The sequence below is a fragment of the Pollachius pollachius genome (assembly GCF_949987615.1).
Source record: "Pollachius pollachius genome assembly, chromosome: 1".
NCBI lineage: Eukaryota > Metazoa > Chordata > Actinopteri > Gadiformes > Gadidae > Pollachius > Pollachius pollachius.
In genome coordinates this window covers 51,328,014-51,355,513 of record NC_136934.1, presented here as the reverse complement: position 1 = coordinate 51,355,513, position 27,500 = coordinate 51,328,014, and the positions used below count along the sequence as shown (strand labels likewise).

Here is a 27,500-nt window from a genome sequence, read left to right as displayed (position 1 = left end):
ACATGTGAAGCTAACAGGCTACATATGAAGCTAACAGGCTACATGTGAAGCTAACAGGCTACATATGAAGCTAACAGGCAACATGTGAAGCTAACAGGCTACATATGAACCCAGCCCCCCCTCCAGACCATCTTAGCTCCGCATGCTAATCAGCTAGCGGCGGTATCAGGCTCACCTTGCGGGCCCCGCCTTGCTGTGGGCGGCTCCTCTGCGCTCCGCTCCCTCATTGGCTCCCGTCCTCCCGGGAGCGGGACGCCCTCGGCTGTGATTGGTCGGGACGGCTGCCGAGTTCCATCCGAGCTCTCCTATTGGTCGTCGCACATTCGGAGAGGGATTCATCAAGTGCAGAATCAATTAAAACACATCTTCACTCGTCTCCAGAATGCATGTCTGGGAGGAAGCGTTAGAGAAAGCTCATTAGTCCATAAAAGCGATCATTAAATCTGAATCCATAAACGATGAGCAGTCTGCGGGGTGATGCACAACAGAGCGCTGCTTAATTAGGAGGAAACTCATCAAGTTCATCAAGTTCATCAAGCCTCACTGTCGGGGTCTCCTCGCTGGGGGTCTCCTCACTGAGGACGTCCACGCTGAGGGTCTCGAAGTGCCGGGTCCTGAGTTCCCGTCGTCGGGCGCCCACCTCGCGGTGCTTCTCCTCCGCAAGACGCCTGCCGACAGGAGACGAGGACAGACAGCCCTGAGCAAGGCACCTCCACCCCGACCGGACCCCGGGAGTCGCTGCGCCCTAACGCCGCCCACCGGCACTCAGCTGGCTGCTCTGTGCTCCTGAGTTCACACAGTCCCTGACACTGAACCTGTGTCTCCGAGAGGTTGAGAACCAGGAGGTTAAGTCCGTGCAACTCCCCGGTCAGACAGACGCCAGAGCTGCAGTGGGAGGTCGTAATGAATAAAGGAAACGGTTTGACCAGCGAGCTGCTACATACTTTTTCTTTTCCTCCATACATTCACTACTGATACGTACTTTCTCTATTCCTCCACACATTCACTACTGATACGTACTTTCTCTATTCCTCCATACATTCACCACTGATACGTACTTTCACTATTCCTCCATACATTCACTACTGATACGTACTTTCACTATTCCTCCATACATTCACTACTGATACGTACTTTCTCTGTTCCTCCATACATTCACTACTGATACGTACTTTCTCTATTCCTCCATACATTCACTACTGATACGTACTTTCTCTATTCCTCCATACATTCACTACTGATACGTACTTTCTCTGTTCCTCCATACATTCACTACTGATACGTACTTTCACTATTCCTCCATACATTCACTACCTCTATGTACTTTCACTATTCCTCCATACATTCACTACTAATACGTACTTTCACTATTACTCCATACATTCACTACTGATACGTAATTTCACTATTCCTCCATACATTCACTACTGATACGTACTTTCACTATTCCTCCATACATTCACTACTGATACGTACTTTCTCTATTCCTCCATACATTCACTACTGATTCGTACTTTCACTATTCCTCCATACATTCACTACTGATACGTACTTTCACTATTCCTCCATACATTCACTACTGATACGTACTTTCACGGTTGCGGTTGTGTGTGGTTATGCATGTGTGTGTGGTTGTGTGTGTGTGTGTGGTTGTGTGTGTGTGGTTGTGGGTGAGTGTGTCAGCGTGTGCGCGCCTGTGTGTGTGTGTGTGTGTTTGTGTCACCGCGTGTCCGCCTGTGTGTATGTTTGTGCGTGTTTGTGTGTGTGTGCGCCTGTGTGTGTGTGCGTGCGTGCGCGGTTGTGTGTGGTTATGTGTGTGTGTGCGCACCTGTGTGTGTGTTTGTGCGCCTGTGTGTGTGTGTAACCTTGTGTGCGCCTGAGCGTGTGTGTGCCTGCGTATGTGTGTGTGCTTGCATGCGCGGTTGTGTGTGGTTATGCATGTGTGTGTGGTTGTGTGTGTGTGTGTGTGTGTGTGCGTGTGTGTGTGTGTGTGTGTGTGTGTGTGCGTGTGTGTGTGTGTGTGTGTGTGTGTGTGTGTGTGTGTGTGTGTGTGTGTGTGTGTGTGTGTGTGTGTGTGTGTGTGTGTGTGTGTGTGTGTGTGCGTGCGTGCGTGTGTGTGTGTGTGTGTGTGTGTGTGTACCTGAGTCTCCCAGCTCTCTCGTCAGCAGTCTGCAGTTTGCGGAGCCTCATCCTCTCTCTGGGTGTCATCCCCTCGACCTCTGACCTCTCCCTCAGGGTCCGCAGGTGGACCTTACCCTGCCTGGGGTGGGGGGGACATTAAGACAGCAGGAGGCTGAACCAACAGGAGGAGGAGGAGGAGGAGGAGGTGTGAACATTAAGACAGCAGGAGGCTGAACCAACAGGAGGAGGAGGAGAGCAGGTGGAGGAGGAGGAGGAGGTGTGAACATTAAGACAGCAGGAGGCTGAACCAACAGGAGGAGGAGGCGCAGGAGGAGGTGTGAACATTAAGACAGCAGGAGGCTGAACCAACAGGAGGAGGAGGAGAGCAGGTGGAGGAGGAGGAGGAGGAGGAGGAGGAGGAGGCGCAGGAGGAGGTGTGAACATTAAGACAGCAGGAGGCTGAACCAACAGGAGGAGGAGGAGAGCAGGGGGAGGTGTGAACATTAAGCCACCAGGAGGCTGAACCAACAGGAGGAGGAGGCGCAGGAGGAGGTGTGAACATTAAGACAGCAGGAGGCTGAACCAACAGGAGGAGGAGGAGAGCAGGTGGAGGAGGAGGAGGAGGAGGAGGTGGAGGAGGAGGAGAGCAGCTGGAGGAGGAGGAGGCGCAGGAGGAGGTGTGAACATTAAGACAGCAGGAGGCTGAACCAACAGGAGGAGAAGGAGAGCAGGTGGAGGAGGAGGAGGAGGAGGCGCAGGAGGAGGTGTGAACATTAAGCCACCAGGAGGCTGAACCAACAGGAGGAGGAGGCGCAGGAGGAGGTGTGAACATTAAGCCACCAGGAGGCTGAACCAACAGGAGGAGGAGGCGCAGGAGGAGGTGTGAACACCACCAGGAGGCTGAAGCAGGGAGAGGGTCTGTCTCCGGTGAGGCGGTTGGTCAGCCTGATGCTCAGGGGACGGTTTAGTAACGTCATGTGCGGTTGCTCCGTCGCGGTGTGTGACGGAGGGAATGGGCCACGGTGGGAGGTGTGTTGCCGTCCAGGGCTGAGGCGTTACGGCTGAGCTGGTTGTGTAACCCCACGTGAACACGCACACCAAACAGAGGATTTCTCATTACTTGACGCCGGCGCCACGGTGAAACACTCCGGGGGGCCAGCCCGACAGTACACACGGTTTAATAGTTTTCCTTCACATGAGTGAAGGGGGGGGGGGGCAAGCCAGAGCACAGCACTGAAAGCACTTTGTGTGTGCACGTGCTTGCACGTGTGTGTGCGCGTGCACGTTTGCGTGCATGCGTGTGCGTGTGTGGTGCGTACGTGGTGCTTGTGTGCGTTTGCTCGCGTGCGGGGGGAGTAGCAATGCTAGAGCAGATGGAAAGGAGGAGGACGGAGGAGAGGAAGGAGGAGAAAAGGAGAGGAAGGAGGAGATGAAGGAGAAGAGGAAGGAGGAGAGGAGGAGGAGAGGAAGGAGGAGAGGAAGGAGAAGAAAAGGAGGAGAGGAAGGAGAAGAGGAAGGAGGGGAAAGAGGAGGAAGAAGGAGATGAAGGAGAAAGAGGAGGAAGGAGGAGATGAAGGAGGGGAAAAGGAGAGGAAGGAGGAGAAGGAGGAGGAGAAAAGGAGAGGAAGGAGAGGAAGGAGGAGAAAAGGAGAGGAAGGAGGAGAAGGAGGAGGAGAAAAGGAGGAGAAAAGGAGAGGAAGGAGGAGGAGGAGGAGAAAAGGAGAGGAAGGAGGAGAGGAAGGAGGAGAAAAGGAGAGGAAGGAGGAGAGGAGGAAGGAGAAAGAGGAGGAAGGAGGAGAGGAAGAAGGAGAAAGAGGAGGAAGGAGGAGGGAGGAGGAGAGGAAGGAGGAGTAAAGGAGAGGAAGGAGGAGAGGAAGGAGGAGAAAAGGAGAGGAAGGAGGAGAGGAAGCAGGAGAAAAGGAGAGGAAGGAGGAGAGGAAGGAGGAGAAAAGGAGAGGAAGGAGGAGAAGGAGGAGGAGAAAAGGAGAGGAAGGAGGAGAGGAAGGAGGAGAAAAGGAGAGGAAGGAGGAGAAGGAGGAGGAGAAAAGGAGAGGGAGGAGGAGAGGAAGCAGGAGAAAAGGAGAGGAAGGAGGAGAAGGAGGAGGAGAAAAGGAGAGGAAAGAGGAGAGGAAGCAGGAGAAAAGGAGAGGAAGGAGGAGAGGAAGAAGGAGAAAGAGGAGGAAGGAGGAGGGAGGAGGAGAGGAAGAAGGAGGAGAAAGAGGAGGAAGGAGGAGGGAGGAGGAGAGGAAGGAGGAGAAAAGGAGAGGAAGGAGGAGAGGAAGGAGGAGAAAAGGAGAGGAAGGAGGAGAGGAAGGGGAAAAAAAGGAGAGGAAGGGGAAAAAAAGGAGAGGAAGGAGGAGGAGGAGGACTCTTACATTTCCCGGGCGATCTGCGCGGCGTGTTTCTTTGTCAGGGAAGACTGATCCAGAGACACACTGAACTGTTCCTTTAACCTCTGCACACGCACACACACACACACACACATGCACACACACACACGCACACACACACACACACACACACACACACACACGTGAATGTACTGGAGGTTTGTCTACATATAGGGATACCTCAACATTTACACGGCATATTTATTTTCAGCTATTTATATTTCATTTTGACAGATATAATGAGAGTTGGACTGGAAGGTATACATGAGAGAGAGAGAGAGAGAGGGCAAGAGAGAGAGAGAGAGAGAGAGAGAGAGAGAGAGAGAGAGAGGGCGAGAGAGAGGGAGAGATACTGACTCTTTATTGTACACACTCTATGTGTGCATCTTTAACTGTTATAGTGTGTCTGTGTATGTATGTGTATGTGTGTGTGTGTGTGTGTGTCTGTGTATGTATGTGTGTGTGTGTGTGTGTGTGTGTGTGTGTGTGTGTGTGTGTGTGTGTGTGTGTGTCTGTGTGTGTGTGTGTGTGTGTGTGTGTGTGTGTGTGTGTGTGTGTGTGTGTGTGTGTGTCTGTGTGTGTGTGTGTGTGTGTGTGTGTGTGTGTGTGTGTGTGTGTCCCTGTGTCCGGGTGCTCGTCCCTGTTTCAGTGTCCCTGCTGATGTCCCTGTTTTTTAAAATATGATGAAAATATATTCAGAGTTCTTTAAAGGCCAATGTTACTATCTGCCTCATGAATATTCATCTCCAGAGCGCTGGGAGTAGGTCTCGTATCTGTCTGATAGGCCGGGCGTAGAACAGCCTTTCTGTTCACTCCATGAGCAGGAATGACATAAACAGAGCGTATGATACGGTACGGAACAATCCCCTTACGCACAAGCCCTACTTTGGGTTGTGTCGGCTGGCTAACCACATCTAGAAACACATCACGTTCAACCAAGTAAAATCGTAAATGAACTGCATTTATACCACGCTGCCGCTCAAAGCGCATTACAATATTGCCTCACATTCACCCATCCATGTTCACATTCACACACCGACGGCGGAGTCAGCCCCTAAAGGCGACAGCCAGCTCGTCGGGAGCAGTCAGGGCGAGGCGTCTCGCTCGGGGACACCTCGACACTCGAGCCGGGGATCGAACCAGCAACCTTCCGGTCACCAGACCAACCCGCTCTACCTCCTGAGCCATTGCTGCCAAAGTGCTGCCCAGTACCTGACCACAGCCCCTCCTGCCCCCTGGCCGGGCAAGGAAGGACGTCAACATATATTCATATCGGCTCGACTCCAAACGACCTGATTTTAATTCCAGGGCCGGGTCTCGGGGGGGACACTGAGGATGGGGGGGTCTGTGTGTGTCGGAGCAGGAGAGGGTCTGAAGCTAATCACCACCGTTGGGCGAGTCAGCAGAGGTGGAAGAGAACGAGAGCGGGGTGGCGAGCGAGAGCGAGGAGCTTTGGGTGGTTCTGTGTAACGCTAATGATAGCCCCGCTGACAAACATCTCCAAGCCAACACAAGCTATTGTTATTTAATAGTCATTAAGACCCCCTCATTACCAGCACATCAGTTCCCTCTCCTCTCTACCCCCGTCCCCTCTCTCTCTCTCGAATATCCCTCTCTCCTCCTCCCTCCTTTCTCTCTATCTCTATCTAATATCCCTCTCCTCCTCCCTCCTTTCTCTCTATCTCTATCTAATATCCCTCTCTCCTCCTCCCTCCTTTCTCTCTATCTCTATCTAATATCCCTCTCTCCTCCTCCCTCCTTTCTCTCTATCTCTATCTAATATCCCTCTCCTCCTCCCTCCTTTCTCTTTCTCTATCTAATATCCCTCTCTCCTCCTCTCTCCTTTCTCTCTATCTCTATCTAATATCCCTCTCCTCCTCCCTCCTTTCTCTTTCTCTATCTAATATCCCTCTCCTCTCTACCTCTCTCCTCTCTCTCTCCCTCCCTCTGAGCGTCTCTCTCCCTCCCTCCCTGTCTCTCTCTCTCTCTCCCTCTGAGCGTCTCTCTCCCTCCCTCCCTCTGTCTCTCTCTCTCTCCCTCTGAGTGTCTCTCTCCCTTCCTCTCCCATTAGGTGTAGATGTAGTTTTCATCTTCAGCTGCTCTCATGACGCACAGCCCTGGTTTGTGTGTGTGGGTGTGTGTGTCGCCTTGTATGGGTCTGTGTGTGTGTGTGTATGTGTGTGTATGTGTGTGTGTGTGTGTGTGTGTGTGTGTGTGTTGTGCCTTGTGCATTGCTGTGTAGTTACTTTTGAAAAAAATACTTTCTAGAGTTGAGCTTAAGGCCCGGGGGAACTTTAATCCAGGCTGATCTTCTGCGGACTGCTGGTCTTGTCGGGCGTTTCTTCACTGAAGATGTTTATCCACAGCGGCCTTTATGATGGGGACTCGGAGTCTGACTGTAAACAAGCCTGGACCGACCCCACCCCCTGATGGGACGGGGTTCAGGGCCTATGATGTATGATCTGTGTCATAAATCATAGAGAGAGAGATGTGTGTGCGTGTGTGTGCGTGCGTGTGTATGTGTGAGCGTGTGCGTGTGAGCGTGTGGGTGTGTGCGTGTGAGCGTTAGGAGTGTGAATCTTTGGCTTCAGTGATTCGATTAGTTGAACGATTTAGTAGTTCGATTCAAGGACTTTTTCTTTTCTTTTTTTAACGATTCGATTCGATTCTGTAAACCACGATTCGATTCAGTAACTTTTAACCAAAATTCGATATCCATGAAATAAACATGCAGTAATGTGAGTGAGACTATCTGTATTCTTCTGAAAGGTGAAAAAAGATAAACAGACAACAGAAATACTTATTAAACATATTTATTCTATAAAAAAAGTAGTCCTGCATAATATTTTATGCTGAATAAAAGACGTAATTAAACATTGCTCAGTTATTTTGAACATTTTTCGATAGGCTACATGCTGGCAGGAGAGAGAGTGGGTGAGTGAGTGAGTTAAGAGTGAGTGAGTGAGTGAGTGAGTGAGTGAGTGAGTGAGTGAGTGAGTGAGTGAGTGAGTGGGTGAGTGAGTGGGTGAGTGAGTAAGTGAGTGAGTGAGTGAGTTAAGAGTGAGTGAGTGAGTGGGTGAGTGAGTGAGTTAAGAGTGAGTGAGTGAGAGAGTGGGTGAGTGAGTGAGTGAGTTAAGAGTGAGTGAGTGAGTGAGTGAGTGAGTGAGTGAGTTAAGAGTGAGTGAGTGAGTGAGTGAGTGAGTGAGTGAGTGAGTGAGTGAGTTAAGAGTGAGTGAGTGAGTGAGTGAGTGAGTGAGTGAGTTAAGAGTGAGTGAGTGAGTGAGTGAGTGAGTGAGTGAGTGAGTGAGTGAGTTAAGAGTGAGTGAGTGAGTGAGTGAGTGGGTGAGTGAGTGAGTGAGTGAGTGAGTGAGTGAGTGAGTGAGTGAGTGAGTGGGTGAGTGAGTGAGTGAGTGGGTGAGTGAGTGAGTTAAGAGTGAGTGAGTGAGTGAGTGAGTGAGTGAGTGAGTTAAGAGTGAGTGAGTGAGTGAGTGAGTGAGTGAGTGAGTGAGTGAGTGAGTGAGTTAAGAGTGAGTGAGTGAGTGAGTGAGTGGGTGAGTGAGTGAGTGAGTGGGTGAGTGAGTGGGTGAGTGAGTGGGTGAGTGGGTGAGTGAGTGAGTGAGTGAGTGAGTGAGTGAGTGAGTGAGTGAGTGAGTGGGTGAGTGGGTGAGTGAGTGGGTGAGTGAGTGAGTGAGTGGGTGAGTGAGTGAGTGAGTGGGTGAGTGAGTGAGTGAGGGAGTGGGTGAGTGAGTGAGTGAGTGAGTGAGTGAGTGAGTGGGTGAGTGAGTGGGTGAGTGAGTGAGTGAGTTAAGAGTGAGTGAGTGAGTGAGTGAGTGAGTTAAGAGTGAGTGAGTGAGTGAGTGGGTGAGTGAGTGAGTGAGTGGGTGAGTGAGTGGGTGAGTGGGTGAGTGAGTGAGTGAGTGAGTGAGTGGGTGAGTGAGTGAGTGAGTGAGTGGGTAGATTCTACACATGTACTTCTACTACTAAAGTAGGCCTGCATAATATTTTATGCTAAATACAAAAATGTAATTAAACAAATGAATTGCTCAGCCCTGTAACAAAGGCATTTTGAACATTTGTACTAGTAGCCTACTTATCAATAGGGTACAGTCTGTACTACTTCAGATTTTTCTTCAGGAATATTAACTGGTCAACATGTTCAGGTTTAAGAGTGCTCCTCTGAGAAGACACTATGTCACCTGTGGTGCTAAACACCCTTTTGGAGGGGACACTTGTGCCTGGGATACAAAGGTATCTTTTAGCCAACTTAGCAAAGAATGGCAGTTCCCCCTCGTGAGACTTCAACCAGTCCATGACACTCCCTGTCACTGCGAGTGGAGCATCTGCTCGGTATCTGACAACCTCTTCCCTGGTCCTATCAGCAGTGGACCTGCTCTCCTGCACCTGAATAAATGTGTCTCCAAAAAGCATGTCCAATGCCTTTGCTTTTTTGGGACACGGCTCATCTGAAAAGCAAAACAAAACTCGGTGGCCAACTTGATTGGAGTCACAAGTTGCACTACATCTTCTGCGTTACTGATGTCACGGTTTTTCAGGGTGTTTGCCTCTTCTCCCTTTCGGAAATCTTTAGACATCAGTGTTGCCTCCACTGCCGCTTGTTGCTCGAGAAAACGTTCCAACATCTCGCAGGAACTGTTCCATCAAATGCAAACGTCGGTTTTCAGCTTGTGCTGTGGCAAGGCGAGTAATCTTTGCTTCTCTCGCATGGAGTTGGTAGCCAAAGGACTTCGATGAAAATATGAGACCACTTTCCTCACTCTCCCTAACAATCGATCAGCACTGTTCACTTGCATTGCCTTCTGCGATGCCAAATTTAACGTGTGTGCAAAGCAGGGAACATGGGGACCGAACTCAGCAGCTCTTCCAGCCAAAATCATGTTGCGGGCATTGTCCGTAACTAGAGCCCGACTCTTGTCCGTGATGTTCCATTCCTGGCAGGTGTCACGAAGTAAGCAACTAATGTTTATTCCGGTGTGCGATTCGCTCAGCACTCTGGTCTGGAGAACTATGTTTTGCATGGCCATTCTTTGTTAATGAGATGTGCGGTTACGGTGACATACCCCTCTGTAGAGCAGCTCGTCCATCCGTCGGTGGTGATAGCCACCCGGTCCGCTTCAAAGAGTGACTGCTTCACCTCGTTCTTGACGTCTTCGTACATCTTCGGAATGCATGTGTCACTGAAGAACTGGCGGCTGGGTATCTTGTACCTTGGCGCGAGTGTTTTTACCATTTCCCTAAATCCAGCATTTTCTACTACGCTGTAAGGACGTAGATCCATGCAAATAAATTTTGCAATCGACGCGGTGATGGCTTTAGCCCGTGGCGTATTTACTCCGAGCTTTTGCTCAAAAAGGTTAGCAGCAATGTTACTGCTAGCAGAAGGGTTAGCCGAAATAGCTGCAGCTACTGAAGCAGACGCTTCTGTGATACCGTGTCGCCTTTAAAGGTGGCTGGCTAGATTTGTAGTGTTCCCGTGGTATTTAATTGCACTTTTACAAAATCGACACACTGCAGACGTTTTGTCAATTTCACCATTTTTCTTTGCAAAGCCAAAATGCTTCCACACTTTTGATTTCAAGTTTGCTGGTGCATTAACAATCTCGCTGCAGCTCTCGCCATGTTTGAAATGCACCAGCAGAGGGTGAGGGGGAAAAAAAACTCTCGGCGGTACTTCCTTGCAGGCTGCCTAGCTGATGACAGCGTTACGGATTACCGAACTGCATTTCACAAAAGAAACGTGTAAACTAAGTCTTAAAACATTAATCATAATTAAGAATCGCGATTCATACGGTTAAAAGCATTTATATAGATTATTGGTGAAGCCAAAGCGATTCATTCTATTTATTTATTTTAGCAGATCGATTTAGTTGAATCGGTAGGACTGACAATCGATTCATCGATGCATCAAATTAATCGTTACACTACTAGCGTGCGTGTGTGTGTGTGTGTGCGTGTGTGTGTGTGCGTGTGTGTACCTGCATGTTCTTCTGAATGAAGGCGGACCTAAGGACCTCTGCTGCTCCTGGCCTGGAGGAAGACTGCTTGTCTAACATCCTGTTTGAGACACACGCATACACACACACACACACGCACACACACACACACACACACACACGCACACACACAAACAGGTATCGTCTTCATTAGCGTGAGCAGTCCGTAATCCGTGAGTGTGTCATTCACGGGTGTTTTGAAAGACAATCATTTATCTTTTAATGTTTTTTTCTCTGTGTTGAAACATTTCAACTTTTGCTGCTTTTCCTCAGATTAATTACTTCCTCTGTTGAGCCGCTGGGTCTGGATCACACACACACACACACGCACGCACACACACACACACAAACACACACACACACACACACACACACACAGTCCCCCATCCACACACACACAGACACGCACACACACACACAGTCTCCCACCGACACACACACACACGCACACACACACAAACACACACACACACACACACACACACACACACACATACAGTACCTCTGCATGACCGAGCTGAGTTCCGGGGAGAAGGGGGGGGGCAGCGAAGGGGTGGGCCCCTCCACAATCTTCACCACCACGGACAGGAAGCTGGGGGCCCCGAAGGCCTGGCTCAGACAACACATCTCATAGAGGACACAGCCCAGCGCCCTGACACACACACACACACACACAAAGAGAACACACACGCACACACACAAAGAGAACACACACACACAAAGAGAACACACACAAAAAGAACACACACACGCACACGCACACGCACACACACGAAGAGAACACACACACACAAAGAGAACACACACACACACAAAGAGAACACACACACACACACACAGACAACACACACACACATGAAGAGAACACAAACAAACACACACACACACACAAAGAGAACACACACGCACACACGAAGAGAACACAAACAAACACACACACACACACGAAGAGAACACACACACACACATGAAGAGAACACAAACAAACACACACACACACACAAAGAGAACACACACACGCACACACACACACACATGAAGATAACACAAACAAACACACACACACACGAAGAAAACACAAACAAACACACACACAAACACACAAAGAGAACACACACACGCACACACACACACACGAAGAGAACACACACACACAAAGAGAACACACACACACACAAAGAGAACACACACACACACACACAAAGAGAACACACACAAAAGAAGAGAACACACACACACACACACACAACAAAGAGAGAATAACCAAACACACAAGAAACATCACAGAGAGGAAAACCACACACAAACACACACACATAAATCACAGAGAGGAAAACCACACACAAGCACACACAAAAACATACATTGCAGAGAGAACAACATCACATTACGCATACCAAAACACATCACATGACAGAACAAGACATTCATATGTACATCACACAACATATTTTCATTTCCCTTTGTTGGCTGTTTGTTAATAACTTTAGACATGTAAATCCATTCTACTAGAAATACTAAGTCTTGGCGCCCCGCTTTATCTTTTAAAACATGCATCTTCTTTTCATTATCTTTGGTCGCGACTTCAAAAACATTTCCGCTCCTTTGAAACAAAAGTAGATTTTCTTTTTCCAGAGTAATATCTCGAGCCAATGAGACGTTTCAGGCAATCGACAATTCAAGGCATTCATTCACAGCCCCGTGAATTCTACCATCGCTCTGAGGACGGAACCAGCCCTCCTTATCTGGAGAGAATAACGATAGGACACACAAACGCACACACACACACAACACACACGCGTGCACACACAAACACACACACAACACAGATACACAGAGCACACAGACCCTCAAACATACACCTGCGCACACAAACACACACAGACACAGACCCACAACAACATACCCACGCACACAAACACACACAAGCACACACACACACACACAGACACACACACAGACACACAAATAACGGACACCTCAGATATGCGACAGATTGTGTGGAAGGCGATTTGTCAGGACATTTGTCGGACATTTGACGTCGTAAAAACCTCTTTGTCCTTGGCTGGAAGACATCTCGTCCTGTCATTCTTCCCTGACTCCTCCCCCCCTCCACCCCTGGGAGGAGCAGGGGGGAGGGGTCACGAGGTCTAACGAGCTGCACCTGGAGCTAATTAACCTCTCCTCGTTATCTGCGTCTCCCGGCAGGTGCGTCTGCAGCAAAGCCGAGGACCGGCCTTCCCTCGGCCAATCAGCCGCGAGCAGGAGAGCAACGGCGACGGGCCGAGGTCGATTCCCGCCGGCCTCTGAGAGAGTGGGCTCTCTGAAGACGCTTTGTGTTCCACGGATGGACTCTCGTTGAACACAGAGACAGAGAGACTGAGGGCTAATAATAGGAGGAGTAGAGGGAGGTATAAATAAAGAGAGAGAGAGCTGACCAGGGAGGGCTGGGATTATGCGAGGGGGGGTGGCTCGGAGATCGAAATGGAGGCTAATCAAGACGGATTACAGCCAACGAGATCCTGCCAGTAACAGGATCCGCGGGGTGCATTTAGCCTCACTCTCCCTCAGCAGTAATTCTCTCTCTCTCCCTCCCTACCTATCTCTCTCTCTCTCTCTTTCTCCCTCCCACCCTCCCTCTCCCTCCCTCCCTCCCTACCTCTCCCTCTCTCCCTCCCTCCCTCCCTCTCTCCCTCCCTCCCTCTCCCTCCCTCCCTCCCTCCCTCCCTACCTCTCCCTCTCTCCCTCCCTCCCTCCCTCCCTCCCCCTCCCTTCCTCTCCCCCCCTCCCTCTCTCCCTCCCTCCCCCTCCCTCTCCCTCTCTCCCTCCCTACCTCTCCCTCTCTCCCTCCCTCCCTCCCCCTCCCTTCCTCTCCCCCCCTCCCTCTCTCCCTCCCTCCCTCTCCCTCTCCCTCCCTCCCTCCCTACCTCTCTCTCCCTCCCTTCCTCCCTTGAAGGACGATGAATAACTGTTTTCCAGGTTTATGCGTTTCTGTCATTTATTTTTCTCTTCCCATTCCGTTGACGAATGGTAAGAGAAAGACTGTGGTAAAAGGCTGATGAGTTTGTGGATGAGAATGATTGAACGTTTCCCCCCGGGGTGATTTGAATGTCTCTGGTGGACCGGGCTGATGTGGTCCTCCAGGCCGTGGGACATAGGGGACTGAGTTATGGGCTGCATTGTTATTTTAAATGGACAACTCTGACGAGTCATGATCTAACCATCGTTATGGAGGATAAGAGAGACAGGTACACAGTGATGGAGGTGGAGAGAGAGACAGTATGATGGAGGTGATGACAGAGGAGAGACAGAATGATGGAGGGATAACAGAGGAGAGACAGGATGATGGAGGGATGACAGAGGAGAGACAGGATGATGGAGGGATGACAGAGGAGGGACAGGATGATGGAGGGATGACAGAGGAGAGACAGAATGATGGAGGGATAACAGAGGAGAGACAGGATGATGGAGGGATGACAGAGGAGAGACAGGATGATGGAGGGATGGTGGAGAGACAGGATGATGGAGGGATGACAGAGGAGAGACAGGATGATGGAGGGATGACAGAGGAGAGACAGGATGATGGAGGGATGGTGGAGAGACAGGATGATGGATGGATGACAGAGGAGAGACAGAATGATGGAGGGATGACAGAGGAGAGACAGGATGATGGAGGGATGACAGAGGAGAGACAGGATGCTGGAGGTGATGATAGAGGAGAGACAGATTAATGGAAGTTGAGGGAGACAGGATGATGGAGGGATGGTGGAGAGACAGAATGATGGAGGGATGACAGAGGAGAGACAGGATGATGGAGGGGTGATAGGGCAGCTCCCCAACACAACGGGCACATTGATGACAATCTGTTTTACCAAAGGGCGTGTGTGTGTGTGTGTGTGTGTGCGTGCGTGTGTTTGTGCCGATACCGTGTTCCTAAATCAGTGTGAGTGCATGCATACGCATGTGTCTGTGTGTCAGCAGCTGTGATAGAATGTGTGTGTGCTGTGACCACACTGCTGCTGACTCTGTGTGTGTGTGTGTGTGTGTGTGTGTACGTGTGTGTGTGTGCTTGCGTACATGCATACGTATGCGTCAGTTACTGTGATGTGCTGCTGCATCAGTGTGTGTGAAGGCGTTGCTGTGCTCGTGTGTGAGTGTGTGCAGTCTGAACTTAGGGTGTTGCGTGGTGACTCTGAGCTGAGACACCAGAGAGCTCAGAGACATTTCTCCTGGTTCTCCTCCACTGGACCGTAGGGGTCCTGTAGGGGTAGGGGACTGGTTCTGGACCGTAGGGGTCCTGTGGGGGTAGGGGACTGGTTCTGGACCGTAGGGGTCCTGTGGGGGTAGGGGACTGGTTCTGGACCGTAGGGGTCCTGTGGAGGTAGGGGACTGGTTCTGGACCGTAGGGGTCCTGTGGAGGTAGGGGACTGGTTCTGGACCGTAGGGGTCCTGTGGAGGTAGGGGACTGGTTCTGGACCGTAGGGGTCCTGTGGGGGTAGGGGACTGGTTCTGGACCGTAGGGGTCCTGTGGGGGTAGGGGACTGGTTCTGGACCGTAGGGGTCCTGTGGGGGTAGGGGACTGGTTCTGGACCGTAGGGGTCCTGTGGGGGTAGGGGACTGGTTCTGGACCGTAGGGGTCCTGTGGGGGTAGGGGACTGGTTCTGGACCGTAGGGGTCCTGTGGGGGTAGGGGACTGGTTCTGGACCGTAGGGGTCCTGTGGGGGTAGGGGACTGGTTCTGGACCGTAGGGGTCCTGTGGAGGTAGGGGACTGGTTCTGGACCGTAGGGGTCCTGTGGAGGTAGGGGACTGGTTCTGGACCGTAGGGGTCCTGTGGAGGTAGGGGACTGGTTCTGGACCGTAGGGGTCCTGTGGGGGTAGGGGACTGGTTCTGGACCGTAGGGGTCCTGTGGGGGTAGGGGACTGGTTCTGGACCGTAGGGGTCCTGTGGGGGTAGGGGACTGGTTCTGGACCGTAGGGGTCCTGTGGGGGTAGGGGACTGGTTCTGGACCGTAGGGGTCCTGTGGGGGTAGGGGACTGGTTCTGGACCGTAGGGGTCCTGTGGGGGTAGGGGACTGGTTCTGGACCGTAGGGGTCCTGTGGGGGTAGGGGACTGGTTCTGGACCGTAGGGGTCCTGTGGGGGTAGGGGACTGGTTCTGGACCGTAGGGGTCCTGTGGGGGTAGGGGACTGGTTCTGGACCGTAGTGGTCCTGTGGAGGTAGGGGACTGGTTCTGGACCGTAGGGGTCCTGTGGAGGTAGGGGACTGGTTCTGGACCGTAGGGGTCCTGTGGAGGTAGGGGACTGGTTCTGGACCGTAGGGGTCCTGTGGGGGTAGGGGACTGGTTCTGGACCGTAGGGGTCCTGTGGGGGTAGGGGACTGGTTCTGGACCTGAGGGGGGGCCTGTGTGTGGTCCACATCACAGACCCCCTCTGAAGACTCAACTCATTATCAGGACCAGACCTCCTATGGGTCGGTCAGTCAGTCAGTCAGTCAGTCAGTCAGTCAGTCATTGAGAGAGAGAGAGAGAGAGAGAGAGAGAGAGAGAGAGAGAGAGAGAGGGAGAGAGAGGGGGGGATGGATGGATAGATGGATAAATGGATAGATAGATAGATAGATAGATAGATAGATAGATAGATAGATAGATAGATAGATAGATAGATAGATAGATAGATAGAGAGGAAACAGACAACAGGCAACCAAACACAGAGAGAGAAAGAGAGGATACGACAGTAGAGAGGAACTGGACATACCAGGGATCCCAGACACCCCCATAGAGATGAAACCCTTCCGACCAAATTGGAAAAGACATGGGGTGACACTCAAAAGGAGTCCCCTGACAGTCTAAGGCCTGTTCATAGACATGATCCCTGCTTTAGGTGTTATCAATATGAAGAGAAGTCGTGACAAGAGCATCCCAGACGATAAATGATTGTTCATTCAAATAATACTGCAAACCAAAAAAAGGAAGCTGAACGTGAGGCACAAAACCAAACTGCTTCGACTCGGACCAGCCTGTGGGGTCCTAACAAGCTGGATACAACAGACATACAACATACAACTTACATACAACATACAACTTACATACATACATACAACATACAACATGCATACATACATACATACATACATACATACATACATACATACATACATACATACATACATACATACATACATACATACAACATGTATACATACATACATACATACATACATACATACATACATACATACATACATACATACATACATACATACATACATACATACATACATACAACTTTCATACATATATACATACATACAACATACAACTTACAAACATACATACAACATACAACTTTCATGCATACATACAATATACAACACACATTCAACTTACATGCATAGATACATACATACATACATACATACGTACATACATACAACACACAATGTACAACATACAACATACATATATACATACATGCATTCAACATACAACACACATACATGCACGTGTTTACAGACACGACCGAGACCCATCGTTGGACCGGACTGGGGTTGGCGTTCTCCAGTGGTCTGATGGGGACACATGTGGTCCACCGTCCTAACGACGTGTTCCACAGCACACGTGTGCAGCACTGCTCTCTAATTAGAGAGGAGCCTGACGGCCTTCAGGTTCACCCTGCTGGGCTGCCACACCTGGAGGAAACCGGCAGGAGCCGAGCTGATTGAAAAGCCAACAGCTTGCAGAGAGAAAAATACTACAGCTCTTGGCGGATGCATGTGGGAAAAGGTGTGTGTGTGTGTGTGTGAGTGAGTGAGTGAGTGAGTGAGTGAGTGAGTGAGTGAGTGAGTGAGTGAGTGAGTGAGTGTTCTTTTCTTTGTGTTGAGGTCTGGGCCCTAACCTTTCTAAAATGTCATTCTCTGTAATTTGACGTGACAGGGCCTTATCAATAAAGTTGAATTTGATGTACCAGATGTCAGACTTGCAGTCGTAGCCGCAGTGGTTCAGGACCTCGGGGCTCATGTAGAACGGCGTGCCCGTGAAGGTGGTGGCCAGGTCACACGACCCCATCAGCAGACAGGAAACGCCAAAATCCCCTGGGGGCAGAAGAGGACTCTGTGTCATGATGCATCATGGGAAATGGTGCTTACTCCATGTTCCGCTCTAGGTCCTAATTGTAAAGTCGTGCAGAATCAATTTATACCTCCTGTGTTAATATGAGCGCATATCACTGGCAAAACAAGCAGAACTAACAACAAATCTGTGCAGAGTAATGATTATTGTGAGCACTTGAGCTGAACTCGTGCGTAGTGTTTCCCTGCTCCTTGGGAGAGTGTTACTAACGCCTAGCTCACTGAGGGTGGGCATGAAGTGAAGCAGCGCACAGCTTAACACTGTGTGCTGAATACAGGAACAGACTCAAGGATTGTTGCCACAAGTTCTTTGATTTCTTTGCACCAAAGTTCCCCCAAAGACAGCGTTGGGTCGTTGCTGTTGTGGGCAGAAGTTTGGCCCAAAGAACAGGAACTCAGCAGAACACCACTGCTACAGCAAGGTTCTGCCGAGAGCCGCGTGGTTCTAGAAGAAACCCACCAATCTTCACCAGGTTCCTCTTGAGGAAGACGTTTTTGGATTTGAGGTCTCGGTGAAGAATCCTCCTGTGCAGGACGACAGGGCAGACGAAATCAGCAGCGCACACATTGTCCCTGAACACCAACCCTGACCGCCTGCTTCCTCTGAGTAGGTCCTACTCCTCGGGCTCTTTGGAACACCCTCATGCATAGCGGTGTGTGGATGTGTGTACTTTGATGTCTGTGTACGAGAGGTTTAAGCCTCTCAGACGCTGACAGTACGACGCCACGGTGTGTGAGGCGTTTTCATACACCCCATCGCTCAATGTGAAGCGCCTACACAACTACGGTTCCTAAAGTATCACAGAGTCGCTGTGGCTCCAAACCAGGGGAAAACACGCCTTCCTTCCTAGAACCCTCAGCCCTAAAGCTTATGTTTATTTAACCTAGTGGAGATGGCGCTGAAAGAGAAGGCTCTTTGGCTCTGAATCGGAGGCCATGAGTCCTTTTCAGTGGAATGCTGCTGTGGGAGGTGTTAGGAGGAGGGAGGGACAACCTGTCGTGCATGTAGTGGACTCCGAGGAGCAGCTGGATGAGCCAATCAACCACCTGGCTCTCGGGCAGGCTCCGCCCAGACTGTCTCACCTCGCCCAGTTTGTAGTCCAGGTCCTTGTCCTATAGGAGCGAGGCAGAGACATGACATCATCACAGAGGCGTGACATATTCTGTACATGGCCAAGTTTTGATTGATAACCATTTCCTCTTGCCAAAGATGGTTACTCTCTGAGACCAACCCAGCCAGCTGTATGTGTGTGTGTGTGTGTGTGTGTGTGTGTGTGTGTGTGTGTGTGTGTGTGTGTGTGTGTGTGTGTGTGTGTGTGTGTGTGTGTGTGTGTGTGTGTCTGGGGGGGTGTCATGAGCTTATTGAAGAAGACAAACGGCTCGGGGAGAGAGAGCTTCACTGAGACACACAGAGAGAGAGAGAGAGAGAGACAGAGACAGAGAGAGGGAGAAAGAGAGAGAGAGACAGATGGGGAGAGAGAGAGAGAGAGAGAGAGAGAGAGAGAGAGAGAGAGAGAGAGACAGAGCCAGAGACAGAGACAGAGATAGAGAGAGACAGAGAGAGAGAGAGAGAGGGGGGGGAGAGAGAGTTTCACTAAGTCAGAGAGAGGAGAGAGAGCGAGGGAGGGAGGGGGAGGAGACGAGAGGAGGTAGGGAGAGAACATAAGGGGTCGGAGAGGATGATGGGGGAGAGAAGGTGAGGGGGTCAGGACGGGGGGTGAGAGGAGGTGAGATATTTCATTTCACTTCATTTTCTTTCTCCTCTCACGACAAATTGATGAATTTGAAAGGAGTGGAACAGTGTGTGTGTGTGTGTGTGTGTGTGTGTGAAAGAGTGAGAGTGTAAAAGAGAGGGAGAGTGTGAGTGAGTGAGTGAGTGAGTGAGTGAGTGAGTGAGTGAGTGAGTGAGTGAGGGAGTGAGTGAGTGAGTGAGTGAGTGAGTGAGTGAGTGAGTGAGTGAGTTAAGAGTGAGTGAGTGAGAGAGTGGGTGAGTGAGTGAGTGAGTGAGTGAGTGAGTGAGTGAGTGAGTGAGTGAGTGAGTGAGTGAGTTAAGAGTGAGTGAGTGAGAGAGTGGGTGAGTGAGTGAGTGAGTGAGTGAGTGAGTGAGTGAGTGAGTGAGTGGGTGAGTGAGTGAGTGAGTGAGTGAGAGAGTGGGTGAGTGAGTGAGTGAGTGAGTGAGTGAGTGTGTATGTGTGAGTGAGTGAGTGAGTGAGTGAGTGAGTGAGCATGCGTGCTTGTGAATGAGTGAGAGTGTGAGAGAGGCGGTGTTAGATTGGTAGTTAGGTGGTGGTTTGGTAGTTTGTGCTTGGGTGGGTTAGCTGGTGCTTTGTATTTTTAACTTCTGCTTTTATTATTTAGTCTTTTATGCACTACTTGTTTTATTTAATTGTTTTATTGTACTGAATGGTGAATGCCGCTCTATAAATAAGTTGAGCTGATAGATGGAGGTGGACAGGGTGGGCTGATGCAGGGCTGGGGCTGTAGTGTGGACAGGTGATCTCACACGGCTTCCTATCGGCTCACGCGAGGTGTGGTCCTCAAAGACACCATCACTCCTCCCTCAGTGCTCAGTAGACCACCCTCTCCTAGAGAGTGGTCTGAGGGTCGCCAGGAGGAGGTCCCAGACCAGCAATGGAATGGTCAACGGACTGCATTTACACTGCGCTTTCTAACCAGTGGCCACGCAAAGCGCTTTACAATACTGCCTAACCTTCACCCATTTATGCAGACATTCACACACCGACGGCGAAGTCAGCCACGCAAGGCGACAGCCAGCTGGTCAGGAGCACTCAGGGTTAGGTGCCTTGCTCAGGGACACCTCGACACTCAGCTAGGAGGAGGCGGGGGTCGCACCAGCAACCTTCCGGATACCAGCCAACCCGCTCCTCCTCCTGAGCCACGCGAAGCTCTGCGCCCTTCCAGGGAGAGGATAATTGAGAGAGCAGCGTGCCATGAGATATGGAGACTCTGGAAGCCTTCAGCGGCCGTTTAATTGGACGTCCCTCGGATGACAGACCACTGAGACCCTCAGAGCCCTTGCCCGGATATCACCACCTGCATGGCGCTTCCTTAACAAGCGGACGCATCATTTCCATAGAAACTGCCCAGCAACTCTTTCTGATTGGGCCAAATTGGCTCCATCTCTCTGCAAGAATAGAGTTTGAATACTGAATAACCAATGTCTATCTGCTGTGGTTGGATGATCCGGTAAGAGAACGGCTCTCTGGGGAAGAGTGAGTCATTACTAAATAAATCTCTGTTATCCTACATGGGGTGGCGGGGCTGTACGGCGGTGGATCCACGATACGATAGCACGGATCAACTCCTGGATGAATAAAACATCTAACCCTCCAAGACCTGGCGTCTTCAGGAGCGCCTCCAACCCAAGGCTCCTCAACCTCGGTAACACTCCAAACACGCGCTTTCAAGTCCTTGCCAGGGTGAAATACAAACACAGTGTTCAGTCCTTTGCTGAAACCCTCCCGTGTCCCCACAGCTAAGCACTCGGTAGGGCCTTAAACATCAATGACCTCGCCTTGCCGAACGTTCGCCTCTCAGCGCGGTGCTGACGGAAATCAAAGCAGTTTCTACATCAAATTTGTATTGAATCACTTACGGATGAAAGGTGACGTCAAACCCTAAATTGCCCAAACCCTGCCAGGCCTGAACTATCCCAACGTGAAGTTACTACTGCTGTCAACTATCCAGTCATGAAGCAGGCGGCTGTGGCCAATGGCACTCATAATGAATCCATTCAGATGTACGTCATTAAGAGCATTGCCTCCTTAATGACATCAAGGGTGCAGGTAGGGCTTTAGGGTGCAGGTAGGGGTCTAGGGAGCAGGTAGGGCTTTAGGGTGCAGGTAGGGCTTTAGGGTGCAGGTAGGGCTTTAGGGTGCAGGTAGGGCTTTAGGGTGCAGGTAGGGCTTTAGGGTGCAGGTAGGGCTTTAGGGTGCAGGTAGGGCTTTAGGGTGCAGGTAGTGCTTTAGGGAGCAGGTAGGGCTTTAGGGAGCAGGTAGGGCTTTAGGGAGCAGGTAGGGCTTTAGGGAGCAGGTAGGGCTTGAGGAAGAACCAAGCTCAAGCACACCTCACAGGTAGCGTTTGGAAACTGGGGTTTAAACCCAGAACCTTTGAGGTTGGTGTCCGACCCCCAGTCCCCACCCGAGTACTTGGTGATGATGCAGAAGGGTAGGGTGAGGGGTACCTGGCAGTACTCGGTGATGATGCAGAAGGCGTCGCCCTCCAGAAAGCTGTGGAAGAAGCGGAGGATGTGAGGGTGGTGGAGCCGCGAGAGGAGCCGGGCCTCCTGGGACGCCTGGACCGTCTCGTTGGCCCGCAGGTCCCCCAGAGGGATCTCCTTCAGGACCTTCCTGGAGGAGGAACACGGAGAACATGGAGAACATGAGGTTCCTCCTTCAGGACCTTCCTGGAGGGGGAACACGGAGAACGTTGCCAGAACATGGAGGAAAAGGAGGCCACCTTCAGGACGTTCTGGAGAACATGAGGTTCGTCCTTCAGGACGTTCTGGAAGGGGAACACGGAGAACGTGGAGAACATGTAGTGGACAGGACAGGGGAGAACAATGAGGGGCCCAGCGGTATCAGGTAGGTCACCGATCTAGACCCTGCTACCTTTACCACTAGCTGAGGAGGTCATATGCTAGTTACAACATGCTCCTGCACGACCAGCACATACAGGTTCATTTGCAACCAGTCACCATCTCATGATATGACTAGTCTACCTTTGCCGACTGAACATCAGAGCGACCATGAAGGAGGCACAGGGTCAGGGATTACAGGAGCAGCTGTGTGAGGGCTGGTCCTTGAGCCGACAAGGGCTGACCCAGCCCCTCCTAAGGTCTGTTGTAATGCTGAGACCTTGTCTCTGACCAGGAGGGGACCATCCATCCCAATGGGACGCAGCCCCTCCTAAGGTCTGTTGTAATGCTGAGACCTTGTCTCTGACCAGGAGGGGACCATCCATCCCAATGGGACGCAGCCCCTCCTACCAGGACTTCTGGAGTTGTGTTGGGAGGACTTGAAGTATTTGTAGTTGGAATGTTTCACAGGTTTCGAACTAAACTAAAACCAGCAAAAACTTTGGATGAGTACCAGGTCAAACTTTTTCAAACAACACTCACTCCTTTGTTATTGAGACAGGTTTTAATGAGTCATTAATAAGGTATTAACGCTTTGATTTTTATTGGATGAAATTTATATTTCAAAGCCAAAGAAGATATATTCAATTGTAGCTCCCATTAAATGATACGACTATTAACAATGTAATGTAATATACATATAAAGCATAAACATACAGACAGTATATATATATATATTTAATCAAGGTTTAATAAATACATATTGCAGGATAAAGCTGTGTCTATTCAGATATTGCTGTGCACACACCAAACACTAATGAAGAATCCTTCATGTGGAGCTGATCATAAGCCACCGGTTTAGGCAGCAGCCTGTTTGGTTGGTCTCCCAGCGTCAGACCACCAACCCCCAGGGGCAGAGAGGCTCCAGAGGCAGGAGGGCTTCTGGAACGGCGTTAATGAGCGATCAGGGCTGCTGTGTTCAGCCTCAGGGTGTCTGGTGAAGGGCCGTGATGGGAGTTGTCTGAGTGGCTAGCACAGGCCACCGCCTTCTTCTTCCTCTTCGTCATCTTCTTCTTCTTCTTCTGGTTCTGGTGCTGCTGGCGCTTTGAGGGTTAGCACGTTGTGATGCTAGGAGCTGCTGTGAAACGATGGAGGAGAGTGACGGAAGAGTGGCATAATAACAGTAATCATGTTAGAAGTGAGCAATACTGAAAGAGTAAGAAATCTGTCATTCTGCAGATGCTTTTGTCCAAAGCTTCTTGGATGAATTCAAGTAGCCAGGGCGTTGGGGAGCATGAGGGTTTCCTTCTAGATTATGCCTACAGGTAGACCGCAGACACCGGGGATCGAACCCAGAACGTTTCAGCTGGAATCGAACACTAACCCACTCTCGTGTACTGCCTGTACGCCTTCATTGTGAGCGCGGAGCTTGAGAGATTCCAGTTTGACGCGACGGTGACAGCGGCGGGGATACGACCACAGAGGAACCAGCAGGCACGCAGGCACACACAGGTACACACGTACGAACACACACACACACACACACAGCCACAGAATGCCAAGCAGTTGGGCTGAGAGGAAGCAGACTCGTTTCAGACGTGAGCGGACCCAGAGCCTGCAGTTGGAGAGCAACCGCTCATCTGCGGTGCTTCTCCGAGCCCAGGTCACCTTCCCGTCCCCTTCCACTGTTTCACCGCTCCATAGTTGTACAGCAGGCACTTCCAAGTGACCTCAGCGACTTGTGACCAGGGGGCCGGTGGGGGTCCAGGTCGCTTGCTCAAGGGCGAAAGAGGCTGCAGGGAGGGGGCTTCCACCCAGGGCCTTCCAGCAGGGGAGCCCTGCACCACAGGGAGCTACGACGCAGCCCTGCCCCTCCTCCCCGCCGCACTGCTCATGGAGTCATAATTCAGAAAGCACTACCGCATAGAGAATTAGGAGGAGGAGGAGAGGAGACCGGGGGGGAGGAGGAGAGGAGGAGGAGAGGAGATCGGGGGCTAGGAGGGGGGCAGGCCGGGGTGACAGATGTGGGTGAGGAGCGGGCGTCCTGTCAGCGGGGGGCCGTTATGTTGTCACCGCGGCGGAGAGGCCTGATGGGAGGATGCACACGCCGCCTGTTGCCCCCTCCTCCTCCTCCTCCTCCTCCTCCTCCTCCCCGGGTTACGGCGGGGGGGGAGATAATATGCTAATGCTGGCTATGCTAATAGGGCTCAGAATAGCAGAGAACCAGCCCAGACCGGTCTCCCTCCCTCCTCCTCTCCCCCCCCTCAGGGAGCGATGGCACAGGACAGCGGTGGTCCAGCTCCTCCTCCTCCAACGCATCCTCCACCTCCCCCACCTCCCTGCCTCCTCCTCTACTGCCTCTTCCTCCTCCTCCTCCTCCTCCTCCTGCACTGCCAGCTCATTTATCCTCCCCCTCATAACCCCGATCCTCCACCCCTCCTCCTCCTCCTGCCCCCTCAGCCTCCTCCTCTTCCTCCTCCTCCTCCTCCTCCTCCTCCTGCCCCCTCAGCCTCCTCCTCTTCCTCCTCCTCCTCCTCCTCCTCCTCCTCCTCTTCCTCCTCCTCTGGGAGCCCATCAGAAGGGAGACCCCCACTCCTCCAGGGCTGTGAGGAGACACCCCCCCTCACAGACCAGGAGGAGGGGGGGTCTCCCTTCTGATGGGCTCCCAGAGGGGGGGGGGGGGGGGGGGGGGGGGGGCATCAGTAGGAACGGGTCCTGTTCGTGCTCGACGTATCCGGCATGGATACTGCATCACGCGTTCCTTCTTGCATTCATGTTGCATCAAAGTTACGTTTGCCCAAAGATATCTCTAAAGGATGAAGAGAATATTGCTCTTTGTTTTTGGTTCAGTTCTAAATCTCTTCTAGCGCTTACATTTCCAATAACTCAGCAAGCCAGCTATTGTGAGAAGAATTATCTCTGGACTGCTTTGCCCCACTTGTCTGCTGAACTCATTGCAAGTCATCACAGAGCTGTGATGTCACTGGACAGGAGCGTGAAAGGTCAGTAGCGAGCAGGGTTGAAGGTCAAGTACGGGGAGGAGGCGTGGTGGAAAGCCTGGCGGTGCACGACGAGCGAGCGAGCGCTAGTGCTAGGTTAGCATTCGGCACGGCATGGGAAGCACGGGGCTCGATGCTAGCTCCTGCTGCAGCCGCGTTAGCACCGAGCTCGCGTTGCCTCTGCCTCCGCTACGGGAGTCCGCTATAAAGGAACACCGTGTTACGTCACCGGTCCACCCACTCCTCACCAGAACCATTCAGCTTTTATCCAAAGGGACTGATGCCGTTAATGAGCAGGTTGGGGTTCGGGGGGGTGGTCTTGCTCTGCAGGTAGACTGTGGACATTGGGGTTCCAACCCAGAACCTTTTGGCTGGGAGTCGAATGCCATAAACACTCTACTGGCCCCAACAGCAGGTGATCAAACCTCACTGCTGCCCTCGGGAACCATCCCATAACCATCTCAATTCAGCTCATTAAAACCATTTCATCGTTTGTGTCTTTTTCCGCATCCATCTGCTGTACTCCCAGAGCTGTTGATCACGCGGTCGGGTTCATCAAAACAAACAAGTTACACTCGTATTTCAGAGGCAGAATGGTTAATTGCTGTGCTTGTGAGCAACTACAAATATGTGTGCCTCTTAGCCTACTCTTGTTTATCGAGACTAATCTGCCTCCACAGCTCGATTTAGCTGGAAGTATTCGGCGTTTGTACGATTTAATTCTGGCCACCAGATGAGCAGCAGCCTGTCGGCGGGACGCTGGGACACGTGCCGCAGAGCTGTGTCTTCTCCGCCGCTCCGGGCCGGTGTGTCCACGGGCTCCGTAACGACCTCGTCCTGATGGTGGGCCCCCCACCAGACCACAGGAGGCATCTGGACCAGAGACGCCTGCTGAACCCCCCCGCCCGGAGCGGGAAGGGACGTTTACCAGCCGGCTGTGTCACCCCTCCACAGGGCGCGTTCCACCGATACAGCGCTGACTCGCTCCGCTAACCGCTCTAAAGCGCTCACCCGTCGCCCCTGGCCCGGGGCTGCTCTGCCCATTAAGACCTTGGAACCGGCGCCGACGTGATGCGACTGAGAACCCCGTCCCTCCGCGTCACAACTCAAAGCCCCTTCGAACAGGGCTTCGCTCGTTGCATAGCAACAGCCGGCCGCTGCTGGTCGTTCCCCGAGGCGAGACTCAAAGGGACGTTCACCGCCACAGACCCGTTTTATCAACTCATCGAGTCATCCCAGAAGGACCGCGGCGTCTCGAGTGTTCGAAAGGTCCCCCGAAAAACAGACCCGCTCAGAATCAAACTACCGACGCCAGTAGTGTCATACTGTCCATTAATGACCGGGACGCAACGGGGACTGGTTTGGGTCCGTGGGAGAGAGAGCGTTCCCAGAGAAGGATCCGAGGTCTGCATCTCCTGCTCACAGGTTTCATGTTTTATATTTCTCGACCTGTGGACCCTGTGGATGACCTCCGGGCGTCTCGGTGTTCAGGGCGGTACGGGTCATGGAGTCGCCCAACCTGGCTGGCCTAACATCTCCCATGTTACTATTGAGCATCATAACACATCGAATAGGCCAACAAACACAAAAGTATGTGCATGTCCGTGTTGCCATTTCAATGATATTGAAGTTATTAATAAAGAATGACACACTTTGCATCAATACACACTTTTAAACGCCATGGTTAGTTCTGAACCCATCACCGCACACACCACAAATCAAGCAAACAAATTCTACCTTAAGGTTGGAACTCAGTGTGACCCTGGTCCCAATGTCTGTGTCGCTCCAGTACGTCCTCCCTGGTCTGTACTCGATGTTCCCTCTCATGCTTCAGCTCTCGAGCAGACGTAGTAACCCACCGGGGATGACTGTGAGCTGAGAGCCACACCTGGGCCCAACACTGGCCCCTGAGGGCCCGTCGGTCAGGACAAGGCGGGAAGGCTACATAGAGTCTAGGTGAACTCTGAACAAGTTAGCTTATATGAGCTTTTTTTTCAATATGAGCTTTAATCAAATGGACTACAGTATATCGAGGCCAGCTACAAGGAAGAGATCAGGTCTAGTCGTTGCATGACCGTGGAGCTACACTATTTGGTAGGGGTGTGACGATATTTCGTGCCATGAAATATCGCAACATTAAAACGTGACGAAATGTGTCGTTGAGGCGAAAAAATGGTATGCAATATATATATATATATTTATTTTATTATTTTTTTTCTTCATACTTTATGGACATAAGTTTGCACTTAAAAATGAATA

General features: G+C 51.4%; 1 protein-coding gene across 1 annotated transcript in view; it reads right to left on the bottom strand.

The window, feature by feature from the left end:
- Positions 1–27,500, bottom strand: part of nek11 (NIMA-related kinase 11) — a gene marked incomplete at its 3' end in the record, with an annotated part of 52,822 nt that overhangs the window by 14,904 nt on the left and 10,418 nt on the right. Inside the window, exons 3-12 of the mRNA XM_079758819.1 lie at positions 21,850–22,015; positions 18,640–18,758; positions 18,106–18,170; positions 17,483–17,609; positions 11,025–11,174; positions 10,505–10,583; positions 4,497–4,576; positions 2,141–2,260; positions 545–668; positions 176–305 (exon numbers count right to left, since the gene is read on the bottom strand). Coding sequence (XP_079614945.1) covers positions 176–305; positions 545–668; positions 2,141–2,260; positions 4,497–4,576; positions 10,505–10,583; positions 11,025–11,174; positions 17,483–17,609; positions 18,106–18,170; positions 18,640–18,758; positions 21,850–22,015 — 1,160 coding nt within the window. The remainder of the gene's footprint in view (positions 1–175; positions 306–544; positions 669–2,140; positions 2,261–4,496; positions 4,577–10,504; positions 10,584–11,024; positions 11,175–17,482; positions 17,610–18,105; positions 18,171–18,639; positions 18,759–21,849; positions 22,016–27,500) is intronic.